General features: G+C 49.6%; 6 protein-coding genes across 6 annotated transcripts; 4 read left to right on the top strand and 2 right to left on the bottom strand.

Annotated features, from left to right (window-relative positions):
* Nucleotides 1–76: 76 nt before the first annotated feature.
* Nucleotides 77–6,293, top strand: N7518_009544 (AP-1 complex accessory protein LAA1; the record flags this gene model as incomplete). Its single annotated transcript, XM_057190470.1, has 2 exons — nucleotides 77–4,678; nucleotides 4,731–6,293. The coding sequence occupies 2 exons, from the start codon at nucleotides 77–79 to the stop codon at nucleotides 6,291–6,293; spliced, it is 6,165 nt and encodes a 2,054-aa protein (XP_057038126.1).
* A 521-nt stretch (nucleotides 6,294–6,814) lies between these two features.
* N7518_009543 (uncharacterized protein) lies at nucleotides 6,815–7,501 on the top strand (the record flags this gene model as incomplete). The annotated part of the gene is made up of 2 exons (XM_057190469.1): nucleotides 6,815–6,919; nucleotides 6,962–7,501. 2 exons carry the CDS (start codon nucleotides 6,815–6,817, stop codon nucleotides 7,499–7,501), a joined length of 645 nt encoding a protein of 214 aa, XP_057038125.1.
* Nucleotides 7,502–8,766: 1,265 nt separating this feature from the next.
* On the top strand, nucleotides 8,767–10,633 carry N7518_009542 (Zn(II)2Cys6 transcription factor; the record flags this gene model as incomplete). The annotated part of the gene is made up of 4 exons (XM_057190468.1): nucleotides 8,767–8,957; nucleotides 9,008–9,286; nucleotides 9,340–10,007; nucleotides 10,062–10,633. 4 exons carry the CDS (start codon nucleotides 8,767–8,769, stop codon nucleotides 10,631–10,633), a joined length of 1,710 nt encoding a protein of 569 aa, XP_057038124.1.
* Nucleotides 10,634–10,696: 63 nt separating this feature from the next.
* On the bottom strand, nucleotides 10,697–12,345 carry N7518_009541 (purine-cytosine permease family protein; the record flags this gene model as incomplete). Its single annotated transcript, XM_057190467.1, has 4 exons — nucleotides 10,697–11,191; nucleotides 11,246–11,885; nucleotides 11,939–12,112; nucleotides 12,173–12,345. The coding sequence occupies 4 exons, from the start codon at nucleotides 12,343–12,345 to the stop codon at nucleotides 10,697–10,699; spliced, it is 1,482 nt and encodes a 493-aa protein (XP_057038123.1).
* A 368-nt stretch (nucleotides 12,346–12,713) lies between these two features.
* N7518_009540 (uncharacterized protein) lies at nucleotides 12,714–13,907 on the top strand (the record flags this gene model as incomplete). The annotated part of the gene is made up of 1 exon (XM_057190466.1): nucleotides 12,714–13,907. One exon carries the CDS (start codon nucleotides 12,714–12,716, stop codon nucleotides 13,905–13,907), a length of 1,194 nt encoding a protein of 397 aa, XP_057038122.1.
* Nucleotides 13,908–14,214: 307 nt separating this feature from the next.
* Nucleotides 14,215–15,683, bottom strand: N7518_009539 (CCDC90 family protein; the record flags this gene model as incomplete). Its single annotated transcript, XM_057190465.1, has 2 exons — nucleotides 14,215–14,399; nucleotides 14,462–15,683. 2 exons carry the CDS (start codon nucleotides 15,681–15,683, stop codon nucleotides 14,215–14,217), a joined length of 1,407 nt encoding a protein of 468 aa, XP_057038121.1.
* Nucleotides 15,684–17,359: the final 1,676 nt, after the last annotated feature.

Here is a 17,359-nt window from a genome sequence, read left to right as displayed (position 1 = left end):
ACTATGAACTAGATATTTCCACCTTTTTTTCTTTTCTTTCTTGCTTATGGAGCTACGCCCGCGCTGAACCTATCTCATGTCTTCCTCCGATACAGCCCCAGCACCCTCCCCTCCACAAAATGGGGTCCCTGAGCTCGATGTCCCTAAACTACACGCCCTCCCCTCTGAACAACAGGAACTGTACATGCTTACGTTCACCTCCGACCTCGTGCAATACATATCTGAATTGGAAGCCGCAGAAGTTACATTGCAACAAAAGGATCTCAAAAAGGAATTGTTCAAGATATTGAACCTCCCTTCACCCACTATCACTCGAGTCCTCCGCAACAATCTAGGGCGGTGTTTTGGCGGAATACTCAGTAAAGGGGATCGCGGGATCCTCTTCGAAACAATCACAGACCTGCTGGCAATTGTGAATGCTGGCAAGAGTGAAGCCGAATTGAAGATTAAATTTGCTGCGGCGCATTGTTTAGGAGAGGTCTTTGCGACAGCTGGTGAGAGTGCGTTCATGCAGTCCAATGTTGCGATTTCGGGCGCACTCAAACTACTGAAATCAGCAAACAACCACACCGGTCTTAGAGGAGTTATCTTTGCCGTGATGCGCAAGATTGTGGTTGGAATTGGAGTTCCTATCGATGAAGCAACCGCTCGCGACATCTGGAAGCAGGCCCGCAACGCTGCTATCAACGACAAGTCGACTTTCGTCCAAGTCAATGCGTGTCGCTGCCTGGAGCAGTTGGTCACCACGACCCCATTCTTCGATAACACACATGACTTCGACCACCTCAAGACCCTTGTATGGAAGGTTATCGACAGCCCCGCCGCGCCAGTGCGGCACGCCGTAGCTGCGGTTCTCGGTCGGGCATTAATTAAGCTACATGCTACGGATGCGCACATCACAGCCGCCCCGAAACCGAAATCGAAGAAATCGAAGCGCATGTCGAAGAAACCTGGCGCGGGGCTTGGAGATGAGGAAGATGCCGAGGTGTCGGAGTCATCGGTCCCTAAGAAAACCGACTCGCGCCTGTACTTCCTTCTTCCAGACTTGTTGAGGCAGCTTTCATCCCAATACCTGAAGAGTACCACTTCGAATCGCTCACGCGCGGGGATTTGTATGTGCTACAAATATGTTGTGCGCAATCTGGGAGACAAGGTTGTCGAAGAGCGTTATGGTCAGATCGCGACGAACTTGCTTGTCGAATTGTTGAATCATCCAACAGTCACATACAATCGTTTCCGCCTCCTCATGACTAGGAAGTTTATCAAAAGTATTCTTGAAGATACCATTGGCCAGGAATTGCTGCGCGAGAACAGTCAACTCAATGCCGCAACATGGCTCACCAACGATATCCTCAAGGACTACCCCCAGGTTATTCAAGAACGTCGCGAACCCACCAAGTACACACTGACGAGTGCGGTCAGCGCTCTGTCTTCGTTGATCTCATCGCTTGGTTCCGCCTTCAGCGTTCAGGCTGATAGCTGCCGAGATGCTCTGCTTCAAGTCCTTCCTCACCCCAGCTACACTGTTCAAGTCCACGTTGCGCATTGCCTGCGAAACTTCGTCCTAGCCTCCCCTCACCAGCTGTTGTCATGTGTGACAATCTGCATGAACAGTTTGAACAGAGAAATCGGACAGCTAGGCACCCCGCGCCAATCGCCTCGCCGGTGTGTTGGATATGCCAATGGATTATCTGCAATGCTAAGTACTTCTCGTTTGCAACCACTTTATGGAGCAGTGGATGTGTTTGCGCGCGTTTTTACCCAGGCAACCGATCTTCTTAAGACAAGCAGCACCTCCGAGCTTCGGGTTGCGAGCATCCAAATTCAGGTAGCGTGGATTCTGATTGGAGGTTTGATGCCTCTCGGACCAAGCTTCGTCAAAACTCATCTGTCTCAATTGATGCTTCTCTGGAAGAACGCTCTGCCCAAGCACCTTGGCAAGGAGAACGCTGCCCAGCCAGGTACAGTTGAGACCAGTTTCCTGACTCATGTGCGAGAGTGTGCACTAGGCTCGTTGTTGGTGTTCATGGAGTTCAACAGCAAATTGATCACATCAGATGGTGCAAAGAGAATTGGTGCGATGTTGCAACATACGGTCGAATTTTTAGACAACTTGCCTAAGCCAAAGGCTATGGAAGATCTTTCACAAAGACTGCACCCATCCCTGCAATTGCAAGATTATTCAACTATGGTCCGCCGACGTGTCTTGCAGTGTTTTACGAAGCTTGTGCATGTCCATCCACCTAGCCATGGGGATATTATTTCTCAATCCAGTCTTCTTAGCCTGGCTATTTCTTCATTCGCAGACCCAGATGCTCAGTACAAGCAACTAGAAAGCTCTATTTCTGGCTCCGCCGGACAATTCGATGGTTTATGGGATCTATGTGATAATTATGGATTTGGTGTCACTGGACTCTGCCGAGAATATATTCGTGCTACACTGTCTGGCACTCAGGAAGACGACAAGAGTCCCGCTTGGTGTGCACTTGACTCTGTGGACCAAGTTGTGGACGACACCTTAACTTTCCCTATTTGTCAAGCAAGCGAACACGACGCGGTTCTTCTGTACAGTTTGCGAGATGGAGATAAGCTTGCTGTTGATCCCCCGACAACAGGAGTTGTCAACTCGGCAATCGATTTGTTTTCTGTGGCTCTCGCTCTTCATTCGTCCAAAATCCAGGAAAGCAGTGTCGAACAGATCGCTACATTCCTCACTTCTCCTGGCCTGCAAAGAAACCCCGGCAGGAAAGCCGCATTGGTCGTCAACATCTCGGTCGCCCTTTTACATACTCTGAAAGTTGCTGTTAAGGAGACAGACTTCGTGCCTGGCAAGCTGAATCCATCTACTGATAAAATCTTGCAAGAGCTTCTCCAAAGGTTTGTCATAGATGCTGATCCTGTTGTTCGCACAATTGGCGTTGAAGCACTTGGACGGCTTTGTGATAGTGCTGGAAATGCGTGCACCAATACACAAGTTAATTGGCTTGTTGATACCATTGTCGAGAACAGAGAACCTAACGCAAGAGCTGGCTGTGCTGCCGCCTTAGGATGTATCCACGCCCAGATTGGCGGAATGGCAGCTGGTTTGCACCTCAAAACGATTGTTGGTGTTTTAATGTCTTTGTGTAATGATCCTCACCCTGTTGTCCATTTCTGGGCTCTTGGGGGCTTGGAAAGAGTTGCTAACTCCGCTGGTTTGACATTCTCGCCTTTTGTGTCCGGCTCTTTGGGGATGCTTGCTCAACTTTACAACGCTGATACCCACAACGAGGAGGCAGCTGCGTTAGCGACCTCCAACATCGAAATGTCATTTTTGACACCGGTCGTGATTAGCCGATGCGTGGACTCTCTCATCAATGTTCTTGGGCCGGACCTGCAAGACATTGCGAAGACCCGAAATCTCATTTTAACCCTGCTTCGCCAATTCCAGTTGGAGGAAAACTCAGCATTGGTGACGGAAAGTTCCAGATGTTTGGACCACTTCTCAATGTATGCCTCCAGTTATGTCGACATTGCGGCATACGTGAAGCGACTGCAAACCGAGCTTCGAGCAGGCAACACCCTCACGCGAGATGTGGCAGTTCGTGGACTTAACAACCTCATGAAACGAGACGCACCATCTGTGATACAGACGGCGGGCCAGTCTTTGGAAGATGACATTTGGCTTGCATTTGATGAATCGCCGAACAACAAGTCACTGAAGTCAATGATCCAGGACTGGCTTCAGCAGACGGCTTTGACAGAAACCGAGATGTGGATCCAACGTTGTCAGAACATCATGACCAAGACACGCCATAAGGCAGAACTTACGCCTATCACAGCTGTTCAAACTACAGCTGCCGATAACCCCGATGACGAGGTTGCCGGGTTTGCATCGGCTGCTGGGGAAGGGCAAGGTGATGCTGCGAACGGAGGCATCTCCGGCCAAGAATTATTGAAGTGGCAGACCCGCAATTTTGCCATGAGCTGTCTCTCCGAACTTCTGGCTACTGTCCAGGAGGCAATTCTTCCAGACTCTGCCATCCCAGCGGAGTTGGCTCTCCAGAAAAACGTCGGAGATATTGTGAGAATGGCCTTTTCGGCGTCTACCGCCAATGTCATTGAGCTGCGCGTATGGGGATTAAAGATCATAGACCAGGTTCTTAAGATGTTCGGCAAGACACCGGATCCTGACTTTGCTGAAGCCTCGCTTCTCGAACAATATCAAGCTCAGATTGGGTCTGCACTTACTCCTGCCTTTGCTGCCGATTCCTCCGCAGAGCTGGCCTCGGAGGCTATTAATGTGTCTGCAACTTTCATTGCTACAGGAATCGTAACAAATGTCGACCGCATGGGGAGAATCTTGAGGCTCTTGGTGCTGGGCCTGGAGAACTTCGCGAAGAATCCAGAAACTACTGAAATCGGTGATCTTAAGGGTCTAAACTCAAATGCTCGAGTTATGGTAAAGCTCGCTTTGTTCTCGGCCTGGGCCCGGCTCCAGATCGCAAGCATCGACCATGAGTACTTGACCCAGGTGGTTCAACCTTATATTGCGAAACTCACGCCTTTATGGCTTTCTTCTCTTCAAGAATATGCTCGATTGCGCTTTGAGCCAGACATTTCTGGTAGCTTGGGGACAACGTCGAGCGGTGACCTGGATGAGGTGTATGCGGCGTTGAACCGCGAAACTTTGTTGAAGGTAAGCCCCGATCTAGTTGTTGCAATTCGGCGAAAGCTAATAATATTATCAGTTCTACCAAGACACGTGGCTATACTTGGTTGATGCGATTGCTGGGCTCGTCGAGAAAGATATCGACTTTGTTTTCGATGCTTTGGATGGCAAATTACAGCTACCCGAGGAGCCTAGCGGCGTCGAGGGCGAGGAGGAAAAAGAAAAAGCTCCCGAGAAGGAAGAAGGGAAAGGACATGATATTAATTATCGTGAAGAGCCGGTCGCATTCTTCTTTGTTTTGTTCGGACTGGCTTTCGAATCTTTGGTTGATCAGGGAACTTCGGCATCGCAACGATTGGAGATTCTTCAGGCGCTGAAGCGAATCCTGAGGCCGGTCATCTCTGGAAACGCCATCTACCAAGATGCAATTTTCACAGAGACCATGGACAGCTTTGGCCGTCTTGTGTTGACAGAAGCTACCCCCATCCAGACTGTCATTGTCGAGATTGCCCAAAACCTGTCACTAGACCACCCCGCAGCAAAGGGTGATCTGGAACGCAGCGACCATCTTTCCGATGACATCGAGCAACTCTTCGAGCTCACAAGAAGCATCATTCTAGTTCTCGCTGGAATGCTTCCCAATCTCCGGGAATCGACACCGCTCGCGCGGTTCAACGTCAGTTCGGATGAGTCTCTGACTCTTATTCGTTTAGCACTTCGCTCTCTTGTCGATGTTGCATCCGTATTCCCATCCATCATTCGCAACGATCTCCACGCTTGTATCCTGCATATTTTCACAACTATCCTCGCAACTGGAGTTTGCCAAGAGGGCGTAGTTCCCCAAGCTCTTCCCATCTTCAGGCAATTCGTTCACGGCATTACCCACACAACAGAATCACCCGAAGACCTTGAGGTCGTGTCATTCCAGCTGCGGGGATGTCTCACGCGCTTCCTGACCATTCTCACTATCGCTCAGCGACGAGAATCGGATATCTCTATCCCCTGCGCCAAGAACACGCTTCTCGCCATCACTTTCCTGCTGAGTGCCGGGGCACACGTCATCCCTCCCCAGGAACCAGTCTTGATCCGAGTTCTAGATGAGTTGCTTGACTGTCTTCAAGACGTTGGCCTTGCCACCGTGGCAGCTAGCTGCATCCGTTCAATTCTCGTTAAACCAGGCTCTCGTTCCATTACCGACGAAGTGATCAGCCGATACCTCGTCCCGCGACTGATTGCCTTCATGGTTGCCTGCCCTCTAGACAACGGTGATATGCCTACGGACCCCGAAAACTCCCGCACAGTAGTTGCTCGCACGCTCGTGTCGTGTATCTCCAATGCCACTTTCTCCACTTCCGAACTGCCCGCCGCTACATCCCTAATCATGTCGGCACTTTTGGCACGCGCCAAGCGTGAAGGCGAGTCCGTACACCAAGAATCCGCGAGCCATCTCCTTGAGCTTGCGAAGGCCGACCAGCTCACTTTCCGGACGTTGGTGGCTACCATGAACACAGACCAGAAGTCACTGCTAGAGGAGGTTCTTCGAAGTGCCGGAGTCGGAGCTGTTGCTTCGAAGACTGGTGCTGAGACGGCAGAGAATGCTCCCCAGGCTGTGCCTAGTATAGCATTGCGCATGGACTTTTAGGAACGTTATACGGAATCAAGACAAACAAAACACTTTATGATATAGTTAATTGGCAAATATTTCTTATATGCACTCTCGGAAGACGTAGCCCTCCGAGGCTCCGATCACTTCTCCTCCTCCACTTCTCACTTCTCCCCTAGCCCAGACGGGCGTAGTGTTTCATCATCCTGGGAACCCGAGATTTGAGCAATTTAAAGCGTTTGAGGGAATACTCGCATCTCCACTTTAAATCTCTGTAAACTTGAGAGCTCCTGCTTGCCCCTGGACCATACCCCCTAGCCCCCCACCTCTTTCCCCTACTTATCGTTATCTCAACAGAACCAAGGCCTGCCTTCGCACTCATGGCTACTAGGAGGATACTTCAAACTACACGCCATCTACCGATCTACAGCCAATTCGCCGGCCCAAGCGTTATACGCCCGACCTTCTTTCGCTTTCCCTTCGAACATCCCTCATGTCTCGCAAAGTCCTTATCTACATCACAATTCAACACAATCAGGACTCTCTCAACATCCACCACAATGGCCTCTCGCTCAAAGCGCGATCCCACAATGTATTCCTTTATGAATGGGGCTGATCTGGTCGAGGAACTTCTTAAGGAGGATGGATTCACAACCTGGGGCTTCGTGATCTTTCGTTGTACGTACCACAACGACTCTGACTGAGAGAATTTCATGGCTCGCATGGTCGGCGCCGTCTCAGAAGACCTTAAGGAATACAGTGGCCTTGCTCTCCTCGACACATTCGCCCCAACGGTCTTAGAAGACCCCTCCTTTGAGGGTGCTACGGTTGCCACCCTACGCGAGCACTTCCATCCGTGGAAGAAGACTGCATTGAAAGAGGAACAGGGCGTGAGCGAAGACTACACTCCAACGAGCGGCCGATACCGCTTCTTCATCACTGTGGACCAGGAGGCTATGGAGTCCGTTCTAAACACCCCCTTAGGAGGGTTCGAAGAATATAAATTAGGGCATGTCCGCATGGTTAATGCTGAATGGAAATGGACAGATGCGCCTGAAGAGGTCTCTGAGGACGAGGATATATCAGAGCCTGAGGAGTTTGAGCCCCTTGAAGGGTGTACTGAGGATGACGTGGGCTGGATGAACATACGCTGGCGTATTGTGCAGCTTCCGGGCCACAAGATGACTGAGATTGATGACTGGCAGGCGTATTATGTCCGGTATCCGGGGATCGCAGACATAAATTGATATCTACCCGTGCTAGAAACAGGATTTGGGATACCGAGCACTATTAAACAGTTCCTTCAATCGCGTTTGGGTTGAATGAGCTAGCAGCCTGAGCGCGGCTCAGGAAGGAGCGTACGGAGAGATCACGTGACCTCGAACACCCAACGACTAACAATTAGTCGCGTCCCAGAATAGCGATTCTACGATTGGGTCTAATGAGATATTTCTGCATGCTGACTGTTGGCATGAATGACTTGAAAAGTCTCGGCCGCAGTGCTTTTCTCCTATCAAGAAATCATTTCCTCACCCAAAGAGGAGGTCGTCTACGGTGTAGTCGTCGCCCGGCTTCGGTTGAATCAACACCGATCACGTGATACGAACGGCATCAGCTTGGATGACCATGAAAGCTCGAGAAACAATGGCTTTTATTTATTTTAGAGCACATATGCCCATTCTTCGATCTTATTCGATTGAGTTTGACGCCCAACACGATCTGATACTGTCATGTGACAACAAACAGACCATTGATCTAATGACAAAGTCAGATTCATCATATCAGACGAAACTACGTCACGTGGACATCAACAAGCACTGGCTGCGTGAGATCTTTTCAATGTACGACATAGGCATCTTGGTTCAACCAGATTTTCTGTTTCATACGGTCTCTGATCACGTGTTGGTTTCGTCTGATCTTTCTGCTGGTTTTTACCGCTTTGGTCATTACCCTGGAAGGTGGCATGTGCAACCTTTGTTGCGATCTTTGGTGGGTTCAGACGAATGGAATCGCGGTATTTTTTGACTAGCGAATAGAAATCAGGCATAGTGCCACCTGACTCTCCCACAGCTTCAAGAAAGTCGTACAAAGCACGTGATCCTGTGGCTTCGGCGATCTTCGTTTGGGATGCTTCTGTGTGCAATCCGGTTCCACAGGCTCAGAGAAGAAGTCGCCAATGGTTCAGTGAAGTTTGTGAGAATCCAATCTTATGGTCACAGTGGAGTAAAACCTATATTGCCGTTTTAATCTTGCAGAGTCTTCACATATGGCCAGCTAACATATCTGAATGTAAATTCTAATATTTGTATACCACCCTCGAGCAGCAATGTTTGATTTTTGAAGATGGTGGGCGGTGTGGAGCCGCAGAAACTGATGCGGTAGAACTGTATCAGGTGACCTTCCCTTTACGTCTCAGTTGTAGTTCCTTGTCTACATAGACTTCAACTTCGAATCATTATATGCTGGAATTCCTGTTTTTTTTTGAGAATCAGTCTCTGCCTGTGAGGTCGAAATGCCGCCGGATCGGGGTCGTGCCTCTAAAGCATGCACCTCATGCAGAAAACAAAAGACCAGATGCTACGAGCCCGGAATTCCTGGACGGGCATGTATGCGATGCGACCGACTTCACCAGAGTTGCTCGCTCGTCCAAATTATTGCTTCTGAAGAGGAAACCGTAGCCCCCGCACCAGACACAGATGCTCGGTATTAATTCCGCAGCTCATGTTTAGTCTCAAACTGACAGGTTTCTATAGTTTGGAACGTCTTGAAAAGACCGTGGCTACTCTGCTCGATCGGCTTGGAGAAGGCCCAGCAGGAACTCCAGGTCATGAGTCGAGTAGACCTACCCCCGCGCGGACGAGCCCGGGACCTGGCGGTGCGTACAAGGACGCGGAATCCTCCGCGGCTCCGATCATGGTCATCCGCGATCTAGCAACGGACAGCGGCATCAAACCAATGTCCGATGCCAGATCCCTCGGGGCTGTATTAGACGACCTTATTTCGCATGATCTTGCACTTACGCTCATAACAATGTATGCTGCATGAATTGCTTCATCATGGCGAATTGTCACTAACCTTTTATTAGTTTCCTCGATCATTACGGTCGATGGGTTCTCTTTGATCCGCAGTGCGAGCCAAGCGAGCTTCTCCGCCGAGTGAAAAAATCGAGCTTGCTATTCAGCGCTTGTTCTCTGATCGCCGTGCGGCACACTTCCGAGGAATTGGCTGCAAGCTTAGCTCCGAAGTTGTATGAATATGTTCGCTCTCTTGCTTCCACCACCCTTCTAGTTTCCCCACAGCCTATAGAGTTCTTTCAGGCCACCCTAATCTTATCTTTGTGGTCGACAACGGTCGGACAGGTGCCTTTGAGTATCGATAGCTGGCTTTTGAGCGGGTTCGCTTTACAGCACTCCCATTCGAGCCCGCTGTTTACTGCTGCCACGACTCAGTCTCATCCCCCAAACATATTGGATGAGGAAACTATGGCTAATTGCTATCTGTGGAATCATCTCTGTCTTGCTCATATGCATTATTGTGTCGGAACCAGCCGTCGATCCATGCTACAACCCTGGCAAATCGAGCGATGTCGTGCCATCATTGTTTCGGATCATGCGACAAATTTTGAAGTGCGCATGGTGGCCGAGATTTATCTTTACTGGACTGTATATGAACATCTCATTCAAGAGTCGGTTGATTTACTGAAATCACTGGCAGCTTTGCAGGACTGGCGACGAAAATGGGAATTTGTCCTTGGTATGTTAATTTGACTTATATTTCCACGTTTTCGCTAATAGGTTTTGCGATCAGAGCAACCAAGGTCTCAGTTTCTCTCAATGGGCTTTCACTTCTCTCATCTGCTTCTATATGAACATGCTCTCAAATCCAAGTCTTCCCGAGGCCGAGAACCAGTTGTGTCAGAAATGATTCGCCATTCCACGGCAATCGTGCAACTGGCCATGGATACAGTAGATGAGCGCACGCGCCATTTAACCGACCACATATACCACATGATCACCTTTGCGGCGATTGTCATTTGCCGCCTACTGAATGCCTACCAAGAACAGGTTGCCTCGACTCACAACATCGAGGAACTCGAATTACTCATACGTGACTTAGTGCAGTGGATGTACTGCATTGGGTTACCATGCCATGCGGCGCATACTTTAGGAAATATCATCACGAAAGTGCAACAAAAACTCCGACCGCATGTCGAGCTACCACCAGCAAATCTGCAACCAGACGAGCTACTTGGCGAACTTAACAATTATTATTTCCCCGAGTTTCTTGGATTGGGGATTTCAGCTAATGGGGATTGGGATCTTTTGTCCAATATGGGTCTCTTTCCGGAAAGCCCATCTATTCCAGGGAGACCTGACTGAGATATCAAGCGGTTTAATATGCGAGTTAGAAACGATATAATGCGGTAACATAGCGACAGCTCTTCACCGACCCCCATAATGCCTTTCAATCCACCGGAACAGAGGGAATACAGCCCCAGAGAATGCAAAGGTCAACTCGTGGCCTATATTTGCACCTTTCTTGCCAATCAAAGAAGCAATAGGACCCGAATACCATGCGGTTTTCATGCCAAGAGCAGCACCGAGGAACCCGAATCCGAAAGCCCCGATGGCGGCCCATCCGAATGGCAAATCAGCAATGCTGTTCCAAGCATCGAAATCATATCCATTCCATCCATTCCATCCACGCCGGAAAATGAAATGCTCTTCCATCACCAGAGTGATGTGGATCACAGTCCAGTACCCAATCACACTAAGCAATGTCTGCAGAGTATCCGAGAAATACCTGGCTGCACAACAACCAACGACTATCGCTGCGATGAATCCAAGAGTGACCATAATCACACGGGGAATGCGCATAGCCCACGGCCCTAGATTCTGTGCATGTAGTGCAAAGGAGTAGTTGTTGGGGATGTTATTCTTTTCCAAAAATTAGCATTCAAATCTGAACACCAACTGGATCCATTAACTCACTGGAATTGAGCTCAATGCCGCAAGCACCATCAAGAACTTCCCAAATCCCCCTGCCGGCTCCAGTGCCATCTTGAGCAACCCCCCAATCGAAGAAGCCGTATACGCCTCTTTCCACGCTGTATTGGTTATAGTGCCTGTATACAAGGCCGCACCAAGAGTCTGAACAAGCACAGTAGGAACAAAGATACCCACATAGGTAGCACTGAAGATCTGCCAGCGCGGTGTATCCTTGGGCATGCGCACATTATAATCCGCCGCGCAATTCACCCAGGAAACCGAGAAGGAGAATATCAAAGCCATGTATGTAAGAATAGCAGCAGCTTTGTTTGAGCCCTGAAGATGAACATGGTCCTCGCTCGTGAGCTGTGAAGCACCCGTCCCAGCAGCAACACACCACACAACCAAAGGTGGGATCCAGATGAATGTGTCAAGACGATGGATCCAGCTGATACCGAGTACGCAGATGACCCAGACAGCCACACAGATCACGATCACGCCGGCCCAAATGGGAAACCGGCCATCTGAGACGGCATGCAGGACGGCTGCGCCGGAGATAGAGTTGATTGCGTTCCAACCTGTTGTGGCGATCATGGAGAATATGACGACGAGCATGTTGCCCCAGTAGCCGAATGAGTATCGTCTAGGATTCGGGTGTCAGTTACAGAGGGCTACCTATAGGAATACATTACTCACGAGAACGTCGTCATGCGTAGTCCTGTTAGTCCAAATACGGATGTCCAGGCTGGTAGTAAATCGCTTGTGATGTTGACTAGGAGAATGACGATGAAGCAGTCCCAGAAGGGAAGGCCGAGAGAACCTCCCAAGGAGCCGATGTTGAGGGTGGCTACAGCCATGTTTGCACTGAACCTGTTGATAGAAAAGGGATACGTTAGTGGTGATCGATATTCATTCGGATATCTGTCTTACCAGAATGTAGCAGCATGCCAGAACTTGGTTGTATTCTGTTGTCGCTCTTCGTCGGTGACACGTTCGATGCCACCTTCTTCGATGGAGAATCTTCCATGAAAGAATGATTGATGAGGCCTCACTGGCTCTGCTTCAGACTGTGCTTTCTGCATAGATTCATTATAGCTGTTCATTTTGACGAATGGTCGAGATAAAAGCTGAAGTGAACTGAGCAAATTGCGACTTTATGCCGGGGAGACACTCTCCTTTCTATATTTCCACAATATCTCCTTTTTTCTACTCATCTTCTTTCCATTGATAGCACATCAGACACTGAGGTCTGCCTATTAGCATCCATGATTGGGCTTATCTCGCGCCATATCGAACACCTCTTGGCTAATACTTATCGCCCGCGGCATACCGCGGCATGCCGGACCGGGATGCCCTAAAGAACAAAGAGTATAATCCACTTCCCTCGATTTCGCCAAACATAAAGTCCCCTACATCTGCATTACAGCTCTTTTCGTCAGATCAACTTCTCCAATCAATTGACCTGTCTACAATGGAGCAGCACACATTCCGCCGCCGAGGCCTCGGTCTCCGCGGAGTCGACGCCGAGCGCGTCTCGCCAGGCTACGTTCTATACGCACCTCTCACCTCAAACACAGCATACCTAGTCTCCACAACAGGCAAAGAAGTGCACCGCTGGACGCTCCCCCACCGTAGCGGCCGCCACGCCCGCATCCTCGCAGACGGCAACCTCGCCTACAACGGCGCGCACCCAGACGCCCCCAACCTCTTCCCAATGTGGGCGAAGTACCGGGGTGGCGTAATGATGCAAGTGAGCCCAGACGGCGAGATCCTACGGCAATACAGCGACCCGCTGGCCCACCACGACCAGAACCACCTCGACGACGGGACAATCCTGTACACAACGCTCGAGCCACTCAGCAACGCCGAAGCAGCGCGCGTGCAAGGCGGGATCCCAGCAACCGAAGCCCCAAACGGCATCATCTACGGCGACTGCATCAAACTCGTCCAGCCGTGGTCAACGAGCAACACCTCCTCCTCTGCGGACTTTGACGGCAGCGGCGGTAAAACAGGTGCCAAGCTGCTCTGGTCGTGGCGCGCGATTGACCATCTCGACCCTGCTGTCTTTGCTGCCCATCCGCACTACACGCGTGACCACTGGCCGCTTATCAATAGTGTTGCGTTTGACTCGGTTGGGGATATCATTGCTTCGTCGCGCAATGCGTCGAGTGTGTTTGTTATTAGTCGTGCTACCGGTGCGGTCAAGTGGCATCTTGCTGCGCCGGTTGTCAGCCAGCAGCATTGCGCTCATGAGATTAACGAGGCGGGAGACATGTTGATTCTTGATAATGGTGTTTTCAGGCCTGGGATTTCGGTGCCGTTTTCGAGGGCGATTGTTGTTTCTAAGGAGGGGGTTGTGAAGTGGGAGTATAAGGATTTTTCGACTGGGGGCCTGGGATTCTTCACGCCGTTTATGGGGTCTGCGCAGAAGTTGATCGGTGGGAATGTTCTGATTTGTGAGGCTGCTAGTGGGCGGGTTATGGAGGTTACTGAAGGGGGTGAGGTTGTTTGGGAGTTTGTTGTGCCCCAGCTGGGGAACTATAAGCAGGTTATGAAGAAAGAGGAGTTGGAAGAGATGGAGGCGATTGGGTTTGATTATCTTAGCAATGCGATTTTCAGGGCTTATAAGTATCGTCCTGAGGAGGTGCCTTGGGTTAAGGAATAGCGGAGGTTCCAGGGGCTGAGATCTGATATGCGAAATAAGATGTGACTTTGTGATTGAATCTGTTGTACATAGCAGGTTAGATGGCTTTTTCCATGTTCTATAAAAATATATATATATCGGCTTTTGTCTAACTGGTAGTGATACAAGGTGTGTACAGAGAGAGTCGGATCAAGTGGATGGATACATGAGAACTGAGACAAAATGAAATAGAAGAATATGTGGCTGAGGGCTATAAGACAATGGGGATGAAAAGTGTCAACGGAATAACGAAAGTAGGCGTATCAGGCGAGGATTTACGTTCAAGATTTCAACCAAGTGATTCGCCGAGATGGGCTTCAGCAGACGGAAAGACTGTCTGAATGCCACCATCTTGAACGGCTCGAGCTTCAGTAGCGATTTCTTTGCTGACGGCCGGCTTCTCCGCTTGCTTGGCTTGCTTGGGCTCAGGCACCTTGTGCACGGAAGCATACTTCAAGAAGACGATGATCATGACTTATAATCGTTAGCTACACGAAGGAGCCAACTAGGAACAATGGGGACAATGGGGCACTTACAAGCACAGATGGCAATCGTCGAAGCAGCGCGTCTGGTCAAAATCCATCGAAGACCTTCGATCTCACTCTTTCCATCACTGTTAAGCGACACGGTGATCTTGTAATTCAATTCCTGAACCGAGGTGTCGATGGTCCGCTGCGGTTCTCGCGTGGACATCTTGTGGTCATTGAACATGCCCTTGATGTCGTCTTTCATGCCTGAAAGTTCCTGGCTGAGACGCTGCGAGATAATATCCGTTTCATGCTGCAATTGCGTGCGCGAGGAGCGCTGATGCTGTATTTCCGAGTTGCGAGCTGTCTGGAGCGATGACTGAAGCTCGGAGCAGGCTGCTTTGAACAGGTATTCCTCATTTTCGACATCAGATTTGGAAGTAAGGCTCGCCCTAGCCAGAGAGAGGTTGTTCTGCAGGATAGCCCGCACAGCCTTCATGATTGTAGTAGACTGTTCTTCGCTGTAGCCTCCTTTGGACAGATCCTGTACCAATGAATATGTGTCGAAAGGGTGAACATACGGTGCTGCAGACAAATGTGGCGGGCGATCGTCGGACGAGGAGGGTTCCCCGGTTGGGGTTAGAAACACAGATGGCGAGGGCATGTGGAGGACATCCTCGAACGGAGTTTGGTTTGTGGATGAAGAGGTATCTGTACTTTCTTCCGATGGGGCTTCGGAAGCGAGGGACGAAGCCTGTTCCTGTTCGGCGCCGTCTATATCTTTGGCCTGCTCCTCGTGCGGTTCCCGGTCCGTCGGGGGGTTGTCTTCCTTGTCTTCCTTGTCTTCCTTTGTTTCAGCTTCGGTTGGTTTGTCTGCAGTTGGTTGGTCTGCGGTCCGTTGGTCTGCGGTCGGGGTTTCCGAAGAAGTGGCATCTGCATTGTTTTGCTCGGCTTCCTGGGGCGGCGGTTCCGACTGTGACTCTTCCGGTGGAGCTTGCCCCTGGTCGGAGGCATTTACACCATCATGTCCAGCTGATGGATCCTCCGGCACCTCCTGATCGTGTGGACCCTTCTTCGGACGCAACGAATGAGCAGTATTCGGTTCGACGGCAGGACCATATCGCCGCTGGTAGGAAGCACGCTCCTGTTGCTGACTCGTATGGAAGCGTTGGTTAAGCCGGTATGGAATTCTAATTGAACGGTATGTTCTCGGTTCGCATGATCGCACCGCGCGCATAAAATTCGGATACAGGAACGGGAGCCTGGGTGTGGCCATGGTGGTAACCAGCATATGAAGAAGCTAAAGTCTTTTCCGCGGGGAATAATCAACGTCACTCCGTCTCCGGGCGGTGATGTATGGTTAGTCAGCTATACCCGTCCACGGGTGGGGAGCTTCCTTAGCTGAGCTATCCGACCTCGGAAGGATCTGATTGGTTGCCGGTACCTGCTGTGGTTACTATTAATATGTACAACTTGCCTAAATATAGGTTCCTACAGGTATTCTACGCGAAAACAGGCCTGATAAATTGTGTATAGCCCGCCGGGAACAGATTTCGACGGACTAGCCTATTTGCAATCATCTTATCCCAACGCCAAAGCTAGTAAATGAGGGTATGTAGTAGGATAATGGTCTGACTTTTCTTATACTCAGTATATGACGAGAATAGTAGCAGTGTATTCTAATATCATTACTCGACAGTCTACATAGATTGACATATCAATCCTCTTGATATACTTGAAGGCTGTTTCCTGGGTAGGTTCCTCATGGCGATTAGTCATCGCGGGGTATAAAAGCAGTCCGGACGTTTCTTTCTCATTAGATGCAACAACCCTCGAAATGCCAGTAACGCGGAGTCAGTCTAAGAAGCTGGCCGACCGGGGTTCGATCCCATCACAGGCCAACACCGAGTATAGCGCGTTCTCTGCCCAAAGTGTGGAATAAGAACAAGTGCCGAGAGGAGCTTTCGTTGAATGGCTTGATCTTGACTATGCTACCAATTCAACATTGAAACAGATCGATTGGAAGTCTCACCAACAATGACGGAAGAAGCCACAATAAAAAGGCCCTTCTAATCTATAAAATTGATACAGGCTGGAAATTTTAATCATTGATTGCTTTGCGAAGCCCACTCTTCCTACCATGCTTTATGAGATCTGGATAATTTATCTTCCAATTGAAAAAGTCGTTTCTATATTGGATACAGATCGGCCTGGCCGTCATCTGAAGTTGCCGCAGATTTTCCTCCAGCCCAAGAATACATCAGACCCTATGGCAGCGATTTTCAATCAGAATATTGCCTGGATTTCAGGTGAAGTTGAATATAAAGGGCGACGCTGTAAAAGAGTGGCGTGGTTTGGGGCCTGGAAGTCTAGAGAGGCGGAGGAAATTTACAAAACAACACGTACGGTCCTATGGGGTAGGAAAGATAATGGCGAAAAGAAGCGAGCCTGAGATTGATTTATTGAACAGCTGAATAGTCTCGGGATGGTGGGATACGAGGCTTGGCATGCTAAGTTTAAGGGAATTTAAAGGACGTAACTAGATATTGGGACTGGTAGCCGATTTTGAGCATTCCAGAGAGAGATTTACTCGGTCCTATTACGATCTGCATGATTGTCTATCATCAATACGACTAGGTACGCAGACATAGCCCCGGTCCAATCAACGGGTCCTCTAATATGTAACCGCTAACCTAATTAGGCATCTGGATCTAGATAATAAAAAAAGAAAGAGTATGCATACAAGTGTAAAAGCCCAATTAGGTACATATATGTATAGTCATTGTCGGCGGATAGAGTACAATTCTTCTTGTAGATCTCTGTGAAACCCTTTTGTTTGCTGCATATGAGCGGCTGTTTGTTGTAGCATCTATGAAGGCTACCCACTCAGCCGCATCGGAATACTGCAGCTTTCTTCTCTCTACTATATCCGATTTGATCAAATGCCAAACTCAGCATGGCCGACCC

Source organism: Penicillium psychrosexuale (assembly GCF_028828465.1).
Source record: "Penicillium psychrosexuale strain IBT 29551 chromosome Unknown utg000005l, whole genome shotgun sequence".
In the NCBI taxonomy this organism is placed as follows: Eukaryota; Fungi; Ascomycota; class Eurotiomycetes; order Eurotiales; family Aspergillaceae; genus Penicillium; species Penicillium psychrosexuale.
Note: the sequence above shows the minus strand (reverse complement) of the source record. Positions and strands in the feature narration are given on the sequence as shown.